General features: G+C 38.5%; 1 protein-coding gene across 7 annotated transcripts in view; it reads left to right on the top strand.

Annotated features, from left to right (window-relative positions):
• The window catches only part of LAMA2 (laminin subunit alpha 2), a 606,483-nt gene that overhangs the window by 526,500 nt on the left and 66,767 nt on the right, over window positions 1–13,216 (top strand). For all 7 annotated transcript variants that reach the window (XM_077353378.1, XM_077353349.1, XM_077353372.1 and 4 more), the window contains 3 exons: window positions 566–720; window positions 4,967–5,110; window positions 7,062–7,195. In XM_077353378.1, the coding sequence (XP_077209493.1) occupies window positions 566–720; window positions 4,967–5,110; window positions 7,062–7,195 (433 nt within the window). The remainder of the gene's footprint in view (window positions 1–565; window positions 721–4,966; window positions 5,111–7,061; window positions 7,196–13,216) is intronic.

Below are 13,216 nucleotides of genomic sequence, written 5' to 3'. Positions count from 1 at the left end.
TAGATGATTTACTATATAAATCAAAACTATGATAAAGCCATTATTAAGTTAGTAAATGAGGAAAAGACAGGAGATGAGTTGCAGTGTTTACCACCTGCAATCAGTCACACTTCAAACTCGTATTTGTTTTAGCCCAAGGCCATTATTTTATCTTTCTGATTTAAATCACATAACTAATCATGGCTAATTGGTTCACCAACTAATGAAAACTAATGAAGTGCCATTTTAATCAATAATATTTTCAGTAAGACAAAGATAAAAGGTATACTGCTCCTGAACTCTTACCTTTTCATGTGCAGGTACTCAACATTAGGCTACTCTCTCCATATGCTAACATTTAACTTTTGGCTTTTCAGTATTACAGCACCTCAGACAAGCTCTTACAAAACTGTACTCTCATATAATTCTGCCCTAAATTCTATTCATTTGCTTTTGTTATATGTTGCCATTAAGCTAAACTTTGAAATGGTTGTTGAAATTATATTTTATTCTATTTTATAGAACTCTGAGAAGAGTTTTTGCAATTTGCAACATCTCTTATACCATTTTTATTTTTCACACCAAGTTGCTGACGCAGAGAACACTGTTAAAAATCTGGAAAAGGAAGCAGATCGGCTGATGGATAAACTAAAACCAATCAAAGAACTTCAGGATAACTTGGGAAAAAACATCTCTCAAATCAAAGAACTGATAAATCAAGCGAGGAAGCAAGCCAATTCTGTAAGATGTTTTTCCTTATGTGCTGTGCATTACTTTTTTATGTTTCCTTGGCTATGTGTAATTTCATCCATAAGGCGATCCTAATCAAATGTGCAAACAGGCCCCAGAATAATGACGCTAATCCCTGAGAAACTGAGTAGATTTGGGTAGTTTCCATGAAATGACCACTATGATCAACCTTTTTTATCTATTGAGAGGACCCACACAGCTTCCTACAATTTTTGGGGAACCAGGTTTTAAACCAGTGATTCCCAAAGTGGGCACTACTGCCCCCTGGTGGGTGCTGCAGCGATCCAGGGGGGCGGTGATGGGCCATAGGTGCATTTGGGGGCAACGAATAACTATTAAAATAAAAAAAAAAATTAATTTCCAGGAACCACTGTTTTAAACTATAAACCTTCCCCTCAATGCATTCACTGTTGTGAGGTAGCTGGAATTATATAAACAACGCAGAAAAATTATTTATTTACAGTTTGGTTTCAAGGTATAAATAGGCTTCTAATCACTAGCCACGAGGTTAGATCCTCTCACAATTACAGGATTCCACCCACATCAATCTGCCCTTTCCGAAGAGTCATACTAAATGCTACAAGGTCTGCTTGTTACCAGACACACAGATTTGCCGCATTAGCGGCCCCACGCCAGGCTGCCACTAGGTATTTACAGCGGTACATTTTTTCCTGCTGTTTCCTGCATCCCCATGGGAGACTGTTTTTGGTTGTGCACCCTGCCCACCCCAGATTTCTGCCTCTGGATCCAAGGCACCTGTTGAGGTACCTAGTTCACAGAAACCATTTTACTGTATATCTTTCCCCCCCTTAATCTCTGTGGATCAGATAATCCTCAGAATAATATGACATGGCAGAAGGGACTGTTAACAAGTGGCAGGAGTCAGGGCAGAAAATTTGGGGTCAGTTTCCTTCTTTGTAACTACAGCCATCTCAAGCTACCTGCATTTCTGGAAGATCCCTCAACCCCCTGTAGTGGCTTTGAGAGCAGCCTAGAGGAGTTGCTAGAAGAAAATAACATGCTAAAATTCATCTCCGGATTTCTTCCATTTCTGGAAGCCAGATAATATTATGTAGAATTTTAAAAAGTAGGCACTAGTTACTCAAATGTTTACATCAGTCTTTCTGATTTGATAAAGGTCCCATTGCTCTGGGCATGTATGTTTCAATATTGCCAGGCATGGCTATTAAATATGAAATGTGCCAATATCTTTGCAGTATCACCATAGGTATTAAATGGAATCACTTTCCCATTTTCTTGATTTTTTCCACCTTGTGTCCTTGGGTTAAGAGCAGCATTCTCTAGACTCCTTACTTACTCCCAAATCTATCTTCCCAATGTAATTACATCTTAAACTCAGGATTCAGCTGGTAACATTAAACTTATTTGCCATATGACCTACAAGAATCTGTAAAGAAAATCCGCAGAGATGAACATTTTGAGCTACTGTTTAATTCAGGCCAAAGTATCATGCTGCATTAAGAATACCAAAATGAGAGTGTGTGCAGTAATAATGATAGAATGGGCTGTTCACTTCATAAGTAACACTTCATATGAAAAGAAGCAAGGCAACAGATTATTTCTTTCACCTCTGAAATAATTTTAGTTTATGGATTTCAAGTGTATTTTCCTAATGTTAATAATATTGCAGCTGAGTAGGACGATTCATCTGCTATTATTTTTCACTGTGTGTGGAAGGCTATGACTGATCAGTAATTCACCCCAAGTGGCATTTTAGTCATACTATTAAATCAAATATTAGAATATATAGAAGTCTTTAGAGATAGTTGTTCTCATCTTGTTTTTTTTTTCAAGATTTAAATCACATGTTCACCCAGTACATTCAAGTTTTCAAACATTTCTATGCAGGTGTTTGTTTAAACTTCAGGAAAGACACATAAAAATATCCAGTTTCAATATTATTCTTGATGTCAGTGTTTGTCTTTGTTCTTAATGGTCCTGTATTCTAAAATGAATCCATGACATACTCATATGCCTGAAACAACTGTTGTAATTGAGTTGTCATAATTGATTCTATTCATTATCACAAGTTGAATTGTGTACATTTTTTGCAAAGCAAATCGTTTTAAGGCATTTGGCTAAATTTACACTAGTTCATTTTTATATATTTTTAATTAAATTTCTAGATTGCCCATATCGGCACAGCCATCTCGAGGCGGTTTACAACACTGTTAAAAATACAGTGACAAGTAAAATAGATTTGGACTGATCTTTACCAATTGTCCCCCTAGTACACATTTCCTCGTAGTCTTCAAGCCATCTTTGGTACCATAGATCAATTCCTACAACTGTTCCTCACATGCAGCCAATCTTATTCCACACTATTTCATATACACAGTTAGACAACCGCAGCTTGGTACAGAGATTTCTATTCTTGCGACTGAAACCTTCCCAGTTTGAATAGGATGCTTGCATGTACCATCATTAACTTGTATTTTTGATTTCAGTGCATAAACTTTAAAAGTCAAATGCAATTGTTTTCTTTTTGTAAATTTAATTTTTATTATTAGTAAGAAAGAAAAAAGAATGATACATTACATATGGAAAAAACAGAAATACAGGAAATGTTTCCCAACAGAAATTTGGGAGTATTGGTTCACCATTGTTCGCCCTTAAATCTGTTTACTGAGAAAACCCAGATAAGAATGCCGTTGTTCTTGGAATTCTTGCGTTGATCTTCCATTGACCTGGGTAGTTAGATTGGCCATTTTTGCGAGATTTTCAAGCTTGTCCATCCAGGCCGATGACAATTTCCATTCCCTTGCCAGAGTTTTTCTACCTGCTTGAGTTAGTCTCTGCTTGACATGGCAACTTTTCTGGATAAAAGCTCAACAACATATTCTCTGGTTTTAAATGAAACTTCAACCTAAGCACTGACTGCATTTTTTGCCATTTTCTTCCTTTTTGGTAACAAGAATCTGTGGACTCAAGAAAACAAATGGTTTCGGACCTTATTGAGTCTTTTATTATTCCACCATAAAAGCCCAAGCCTTCTGTTCATAATGGCAATAATATTACTGTAAGCGCCAAGTGAACCCTTAATGAGTATTAGATAATTAGTTTTAGAAGTTAGAAAAGTTCCTCTGAGACAGAACTGGCAACAACTGCCAGTAGAATTAAAATATGTGAAGGAGTCCCTTAATGCAAATACTGTGCTGCAGAGAGGAGTGCATTCAAAGCAAAGTAGCAGATGGACCCTAGACTGTGTGCTTGGCTACTTTTGTGAGTTCATTAGCTATTTACTTCTGAATATATTCAGCAGTTGAGTTGTCATTAAAGATGCCTTAAACCCCACTCCTCCCTGCTGAGTTCACTTGGAGCTGGGCTCAGGAAATTTAAGCAATGAGATCAAAAAAAGAAAAAAAATCAGCAAGCAACTTCATTTATTTCAAGCCCTAGGCTGAGCTCAAAATACTTCACAAAAGGTTATGAGACTGTTTAGGGCCAAATTACATATTATAGGAAACATGGGCTCACCTGTCGCCTCCAATGCCATTTTAAAGGAAAATTTAGCTGTTTAAAAATTGCTGGATACTGATTGGATCCGTATTGCGGTAGTCCCCCTGCACTTTTTCAAATGCTGAAACTGCCATAGAGAGGCTGCTTTGACATTTAAAATACCCAAGGGAGACAAGACTGTTTGTTGCCACCTTAGAATTTTCCTCTAAGGTGGTATTGGTGGCCAAGGGTTGGACTCACACATCAGTTGTCAGCTGTCATGGTCATCAGAAGCAGCAGCATCTTCAAACTACACTGTTGGAAGAGGGAAGAAAGGGAGAGATGGGAAGAGATATATAATGAGGAATCTTGGCTCCACTATACAAGAACTGGCAGGCTATCATGCTCGTTTTAGTGCAGAAGGTGAGAATTATGAACTGTTAAAGTTCATATTTGTGAGCACAGTAAATATAAGTTCAGCTGGCATTGCTCAATGCTCATAGCTGATCCTTATTCACCATCACATATTCTAGACTTTGTAATTACAAAATGAATTGCATTATAATGTCAGTACTGCATGGGAGATAAAATTGCCATAATCAAAACTCAGTATTCCTGAGAGAAAATCATGCTTCAGTCTGTCTACTAAAGAACATGTGACAAAGAGGGAACAAATATGTAATTCATTTGCATTTGTTTAGTAACATCTGAATGTTTCCTGGGTGATAATAAGCTGTATAAATTCCGTTCTCTTTCCTTTTTCCCTTCCCCCTTTAAGATTAAAGTTTCTGTGTCTTCTGGAGGCAACTGCATTCGCACATACAGGCCAGAGATAAAGAAAGGAAGCTACAACACTGTCATTCTCAATGTGAAGACAACAGTTGCAGACAATCTACTTTTTTATCTTGGAAGTAACAGATTTGTAAGTCTGGATTTCTGTTTCCTCTTGCAAAAAATGTTAATCAGATTTGTACACTGACTTCTTAACATCTGTAGAAATGAAAATGTCATCAAAGCAGCAGCATAAGGCTGGGGGGGCTATGGAATGCTAGATAATTACTGCAGCTTGCAGTGAAGGCAAACAAAAGATCCACCTTTTCCACTGCCACAGGCTGTTGCAATTACACAAGTAGCATATGTGTTTGGTTTTTATGGGAAATCGGGTTGTACAATTTTAATTGATATAAAAACTGGAGCAAAAAAGGCATAGCATTGTCTTGTTTATACCACTCAGGTGTGTGCCCTTTGTTTCTTTAGGGGCAAAGGACAAAACACTTCTTCTGTGCAAGTCAATTCAGGTGCATGGAATTTGTTCAACAGGACTCTTGCACATCCCATTTTAATGGGGTTTGCATAGGAAAAGCTGATAGGACCAAGCAACCAATTATGTGACCTCACAATAACTTGATTTTAAGTCAAGGCTTGCACAGTCATTGAAAATTCTCATTTCCTTGATCTTATAAGCACACAGTATATGTTGCGCATAGTTGTTGGCTTTTTTACCTGAAGAACTCAGTATCTAGATATAGAGATCTGTAGAGCAGCGGTCCCCAACCCCCAGTCCGGGGACCAGTACTGGTCCGTGGCTCAGTTGGTACCAGGCCGCAGCTCCTCCTCATCCTCCTCCCCGGCTGCTGGCTCAGGGGCTGCCCTGCCGCTCTCCTGCCGGCTCACCTTTGGTGCTCTTCAGTGGCCGCCATGGCTTGGGCTCCCCCTTAGCATAGCACTGCACAGCTGCTGCTGGCAGCGCCCCCAAGTGGGCAGTGGAAAGACAGGGGCGCCGGCAGGAAAGCAAGTGGAGCAGGAGATCAGGTGGCGGCAACATCCCTCGGCAAAAGACTACACCCCCCCGGGTCTTAGTGAAACTGTCAAGCATTGACTGGTCCCCAGTGATAAAAAGGTTGGGGACCACTGAGGTAGAGTTTTCTAATCTGTTCTTTTCTCCAAATAGCTATTTTTGTCCAGTCCTTTTCCTCCCGATTGAAGTCTTCCATAGAGGAGACTTGTTTCAAGCTGATTATAGAATAGAAGAATAAGCTAGTAAATAGTTCAGCACTGAACTCCACCTGCTTTTTCATGCTCTATTTTAAATTGCCCAAAGTGGACACTACACTTGGGCCATGCCCCCTTCACTTTTAATTTGGCCCTTAGTGATCCTAAGATAATTTATCAAACCTACATCATATATTCATTTATCTGAACTATTTTAGACATTTTCCATCAACATCCTCAATATTAATTTTATTGTTTTAGACATACATTAGACCATTTACAATCTTTATTTTCCCTAACTCAACCAAGAGGAGTAAATAAAAACAGCTAAACCAGTAATATTTTACTTTTTTCTAGTAATCTAGCCATTGATAAAAGGAAACTTACCAGAATAAAGGACATGTATACTATGAATCCAACGGTACCAGATTCCGATACTCTTTGTATGCCTCTCATATCCACATACAGTCATTTCTTCCAGCCTGCTTGGGACTTGGAGACAGGGCTCTATTAGATGAGGTTTCAATTCCTCCTCATGATGCTGTGCCTGTACTATGTTATAGTATGGTTATTGTTTTTACTTCATAGTCAAATTATTTGGAGTAATTGAATGAATGGAGAAATTACATGTGGCTAGAATAATTGACTGACCCTCAGATGTAGGATATATGGTCAGATGACCTGTAGTGCATCATAAAATTTTATAAAATATGTTTCTGGAAATGGAATGTTAAGGAATAGGATTATGGACAGATCAATTCTTTCTTCAGGTTTTCACCTTTTACTTACTAGTTTCCTATTCCTTGCCTCAGCTATTGTTACTTAACTTGATGATGTGCTAATGTGTATTGTTGATTTTTCTCAAAAATGTTTTACCCTAGACTGACTTTTTGGCCATAGAAATGCGCAAAGGCAAAGTGGATTTCTTGTGGGATGTGGGATCTGGAGTTGGGCGCATTGAATATCCAGATTTGACAATAGATGATGGATTTTGGTACCGAATTGAAGCATCGAGGCAAGTACTGTGTTTTTCTAAGAGTCTCTCTTCACCCACAGACCACCAGAACTGATATCAAATGGAAATGCTAGGTTTCAGTTTTCATTTAAGTTTGAGATTAAATGGATGGTGCTGTAGGCAGTAGTGGCAGTGATCATTGATCTCTCACCTCCTTCTCACCTTTAAAAAGGTAGGTATACAAAATCAAGGATTGTTTAGAAACTGAACTGATGAAATAGGACCAACAGTTACAAATTTTCCACCTTTCTAAAATAGATTGTTTTTGTAATTTAAGAACATTACTTTGCAGCCTACAGTTGTCTTTGAGAAATGCTCCGTGAATGAGATGGCTACAAAGGCTTGCATTCAAGAATAGCATTTTCCCCCCTCTTGTGTAATTTCCAATGCAAGGAAAATAAAAAAGCCCTACTTGGCCATTCCAGATATCTACCTTTCAACATATTAATGACTGATAGCCACCTAGATATTTCCAGGAAATTCACAAACCATGCATATTATTTCTACTTTACATTTTTTCTCACCTTTCTCCAAAAGAGCGACATTGCATACATCCTTTCCTTTCCTGCTTTCCTACAGTGCCTTGAGCACTATAACAGTAACAATTTTGTTTATAATTTCTACTTATTTCCCAAAAGACAAAATGAATTTTAAAAAGTTTGCAGCCTTCAAGGTTATATTAGGATTTGTGATCTGAGAATAGGAAAGGGACCACCCGGTTTGGATTAACTTAATTGAAATTCACCAGCCACTGTAGAATAAAATGGAATCTTAAATTAGAATATAGAGGGCATTTCAAGAAAATATTATATATCTAATCTGTTTCACCAAGGCAACAAGAGCAAATATTATGAGAGTAGGGAAGATGCAAATAGCGACTTCTCATAGCCACCATTGAATGGGTATTCATTCTAGCAAGAGTAAAAGCCTTGAGTAGGCCAGGTGAGGTCAGATGATTGGCATAGAAGGGAAGAGAATCATGGGCCAATTTTGCACAGGCAGAAAAGGTCGGGACAGAGTCAGTATGGACGCGGGGCTAATCGTTGTATCCACATGACATCATCGCCATTCTGGCAATCTCCAGGGCCTGCTGCAGATCGGGCTCTCATTTGATCCTAAGGGAATGCGGGAGAATCCGTGCTGTGGGGGCCAATGGGGCCTGACCCTATGGAGGCCAATAGGGGGCAAAAAAATCCCCCATCAGCTTTGCGGCACTTCACGGCACCACAGAATGAATCAGGGATTTAAAAAATTTTTGCAGGAAGGTGGGATTGCATTCCCATGCAATCCCAACTTCCTACAAAACAAAAACCCTGCTGTCCCCCCACACAGTGGAACCTGTCTGCTGCGGCTCTGTCCCCTGGGGGGGACGCATTTCAGTGGTGAACTGGTTTTCTTCCTGAAATGCAGCCCCATAGGGGACACATTTCAGCACCAGAGCTGATCTGGTGTTGAAATGTGTCACCCAAAGGGACACAGAAAGCTGCAAAACATGCAGCTACGCATCAGCAGTGGGTCTGCTGGTGCAGAATCAGCCATGGAGAAGTATTCAAAAATAATTGTGAAGAACAAACTCATCGCACACAAAGAATAGTACTATTATAATAAATCTGACTAATCTATTCCTAATTTTAATTGCAAGCTCCAATTCCGTGTAGTTGCAGTGCTAAAACCAATAGGTGATCCTAAATCATGATAATTTATAAGAATTCTCCTTCAATAAGCTTAGTCCTTGACACAGTAAAGTAACTTTAAGTGTATATTCAATGTGTTATCCATGCCCTAGCCTCTAATCATGGCTGATCAGATTCAGTAAGCAAAGCCAAACCAGCTACACGGTGTGGTATGTTTAGAAGTTTTGTTAAGGTTTAATATAATAATACACCATAAGCCATATACCTATATATTCAAGAATTTTAAAAGACAATAAAGCAGAAGTTTGCTGTAACAACAACACAGTATTGTCATAAACTCTTTAACAGCTTTCTAAGGAAATACAGAAGTGGAAAGTCAAAAGATTCCATTTCTCCATGTAAAATAATAGGGATTACTTTTAGGGTAAAATGTGAATAGCCCCTAGAAAGAAACTCAAAATACCTTCAATACAGGTTTTCTCACACCTTTTTGATGCGGAGCCCAGTTTAGATTAGACACAAATAAGATTCCAAAATATGAAAATTCTTTAACTTGTTCTAATTCAGCTCTTTCCCATGGGCCAGTGGTATGTTTAGGGTTCCTTTTTAAAGAAGTAAAAACTGCTACCTTGCACTACTGGCAGTTTCCTATCAAACCTTCTTAGCAACAATATTAATAAAAATGATTTAAGGGTCTCTGTGAACCAATGTAAGTGCAGGATAACCAGATTGTATTGTCTGTATACAGCAGAATAGGAGTATTTTGGTGTGCTAGCCAAAGAAGATAGAAGGATTGATCAAAATGGCATGGAAGATCATTTAGTTATAAATGAAATAGATATGGTGCCAACAAGTAACCTTATCTGACACTATATTCAAAGCTCATCTCCCTGGTATCAGAATGCAACCAGTATATTAACCATCATAACTTTTTATCAATTGAGGTACTTTGCACCTTTTCTCACAGTCTAGTATGGGGACACAATCAAAAGCCCCCTTTAGGTCCCTAAACCCTTTATTTAGGGTTTAGAGACCTAAATGTGTATATTTTTCTAAATAGACAATGATCCAAGACTGAACTACCTCACCTGAAGCCGATCTGTTACCATCCTAAAATATCCTGTTGGCCACACTTTTTCTACCTTTTTACCATTTAAAACCCCCTGAAACATTCTTCAGGATTTGAGAAACCCCAGAAGTGCTGTGATTGTGCAGAATATGGTTTGGAAGCATAGCTATGTACACACCTACCTGGGCCCCTCCCCTTCCCACCTTATCCAGGCCCATCATTGACCATTATGGGATGGGTAGGTGGGTCAACATAAGCATATATAGTCAGATCACCTGATAAATGTTTAACAATTTTTTAAAAATATCTAAAAAAAAATAATTGACTCTCACCCATTCAAAAATCCCTTCCAGGGTTGTCAAGAAACCTCAGGGTTTCATGAAATCCAGGTTGAGAAAGCCTGCTCTAGCCATTCCACAAGAATCTTCAATAAATAAAAATACAGTTTGCCTAAATATAACAATAAACTGATTGGTCAATAACAGGCAGGGTCAGATCAGGAACATTTTAAAAATATCAGCACAATTATTGTGTGCCTGCATGGTTTTGGGATAACCTTTGTCTAGTTTATCTGAAAAAAACAAGGGAGCCAGAATGTCTGCCAACCAACATGAATTAATCTTAAGCAACTCCCTTGGAATAAAAGCAACACCACTGGCTTTCCCTGAGCAAAGAACAACTATTAAATCCTCAATTTCTAAGGGAGTAACAGCTGGCCAGTTTGGTAAACAATCTTTTATAACCAACAGTCTGATAACAAAAAAATGTAGAAAACAAGATCTTAAAATATACTTCCCAAACTTGTGGGGAAATGCAAGAAGGAATATAACTCTGAGTTTTAACACTGATTTATAATAGACCAGAATAGGAATGTGTGATTTGGTTTGGATAAGCCTGAAAAAACTCAAATCAATATTGATTTTAGTTTCTTGGCGGGTGGGGGGTTATCAGAGCTGAATCACAATCCCCATAAGTTTAAATGAGCCAAATCAGAGAAGCCTGAATTTATTCAGGCAATTCAGCAGATCGGCCTGCTATTTAAACTGAACAGCCTTACCAGCCCACAGTTTTTCAGTTTAAGTGGACATCAGCCACTTCAAAGAGGAGGGAAGCGAAAGGGACGGAATGGTTTGGAGACATTCCAACCTTATAGTGGGCAGGTGCTGGCTTCAACCTGTGCAGGGGGGGAGGGGGTTGGACCCCAAATCAGCTAATCTCAAATGGATTTACTGAATCAGTTATTCAAATTTCACCATGGAAGGAAAACCTGAATTTTAAAAGTGCCAATTATTTTCCTGATCACATCCCTTGTTCAGAATGCGGAACTGACATTAGAACTGTTATCTGCTATTAGTCATATCCATAGATTATGCGATTCTTCATTTTTCTGTAACCTGTTAATTTTTTTATGGTATTTCTTAAAAATCAAAAACTCAGAGTCAAAATAATATTGTTTCTCTTAAATGCTCCATGCTTTCATTGGAGTTCTTGCTTGACCTTATCAAATCACGTGGCATGCTTGATGGAATCTGAAGGTTTTACCCAAGGATGTCATTCAAAGGAGGGATTCAAATAAAGTGGCTTTAGGAGAGATAAGATAGCATTTCCTGTGGCCAAAGCAGAATTGACATTTGATTGACCCAGGATTGATGTCCCCATAGCTCTTACTTCACGGATCTTCATTTCATTCAAGATAAATCCTTTATCTTTAGATTCCAACAGACTCAAGGAGTAAACCTTAAACTTTGAACCAGTGGATCATTTTTTCAGAACAGTTTGTTTTGTCATATAGAGAGCAATGGGGCTATGGTCACTACCAAAAAAAAAAATCACATGTGCTCATATGGAAGGATGTTTGTTGTAAAATAAGCAATGATGCTTGCCTCATTGGTCCACTCCGAAGCACCCATTTATTATGGCCGGATTTCTCTGGATAAGAAAATTAGGCAACTCTAGTCCATTTGCATGTATTACTACATCTTTTGATGATCCATCAAACCAGAAAGAGTTAAGAAAGTTTTCATTGTCTGTACCTAATAGTTTTCTCAACAAAACTAGCATTAAAGTAATCTGCCAAAAGAAGAAAAAAAAGGTGCTAGGGAAATGGCCATTAATATAATCAGAAACCTGGTCCAATATTAACCACTTTTGAGCTGACTGAGAACATGAATAGGGAGGTAGATATACTGAGAATAATGTTACAGGATATAAACCAAAAAAGAAGAGTTGGTTCTTATATGCTACTTTTCTCTATCTAAAGGAGTCTCAAAGCGGCTTACAGTCACCTTCCCTTTCCTCTCCCCACAACACACACCCTGTGAGGTGGGTGAGGCTGAGAGAGCCCTGATATCACTGCTCAGTCAGAACAGCTTTATCAGTGCTGTGGTGAGCCCAAGGTTACCCAGCTGGTTGCATGTGGGGGAGCGCAGAATCAAACCCAGCATGCAAGATTAGAAGTCCACACTCCTAACCACTACACCAAGCTTAACTACAAGAGCCTGCCTGCAAATATCATGAACCTCAGGAGCATGTGATACTATACTATATTAGGCCCCATCTAGGGCAACACACTGACCCTTTCAATTTTTTTTTTTGGGGGGGGGGACAAAAATCCATGAAAGTGAATCTTGTTGATGATCCAAGTCTCCTGGATAAAAATTATATCAGTAGCAGTTAGCGAAATTGCGTACTATGTATGTGGATCAGAAAATTTCTCTCTGATCCAATTTCAAAAGTGCAAAGAGCCATTTGTCACTGGCAACTTAAACTATGTTTTAAATATTGAATGTAACATCTTAGTTTTTATGTTGTCAGATCTTTTAAAGTTTTCATAGTACTATTACTGTTTTTTTCTCTTTTTAAATTGTCTTCATTTTTAATTGCTTGTATTTTAATTTTGGTCTGAATGACCACAAATAAATATTGATTGACAGTAGCAGTTAGAAGGGGCTGAGTTTTTCCACATGAGGACCTAGAGAACCAGCCTGCATCTTTCCAGCATAATAGCATCCATGGTTCTACCATCTTGTATTTTATGCCCAAAGTAACTTGATGAGACAGATCAGGCTGCGAGCAAGTGATGAGGAAGGTTATCTAGTGACCTTGGAAGCTAGAAGGGGATCTGAATGCCAGGTCTCCCCAGACCTCCTGCAGCATTCATAAACTGTTGAACTGGGAGCGTATAAGGAGGCATGAGAGTATTTTGGGGATGGATGGAACACAGAAGTGTGTAATAAATGTTAAAGTAGAAAAGTTCAGAGATCCCAGAAACCAAACCCATGAAAGTTTTTCAGATTCTTACACTATACTTTTCTGAAC

Source organism: Paroedura picta, chromosome 1 (genome assembly GCF_049243985.1).
Source record: "Paroedura picta isolate Pp20150507F chromosome 1, Ppicta_v3.0, whole genome shotgun sequence".
Lineage (NCBI taxonomy): Eukaryota > Metazoa > Chordata > Lepidosauria > Squamata > Gekkonidae > Paroedura > Paroedura picta.
The sequence above is the reverse complement of the archived record's forward strand: the minus strand, read 5'-3'. Positions and strand labels throughout refer to the sequence as shown.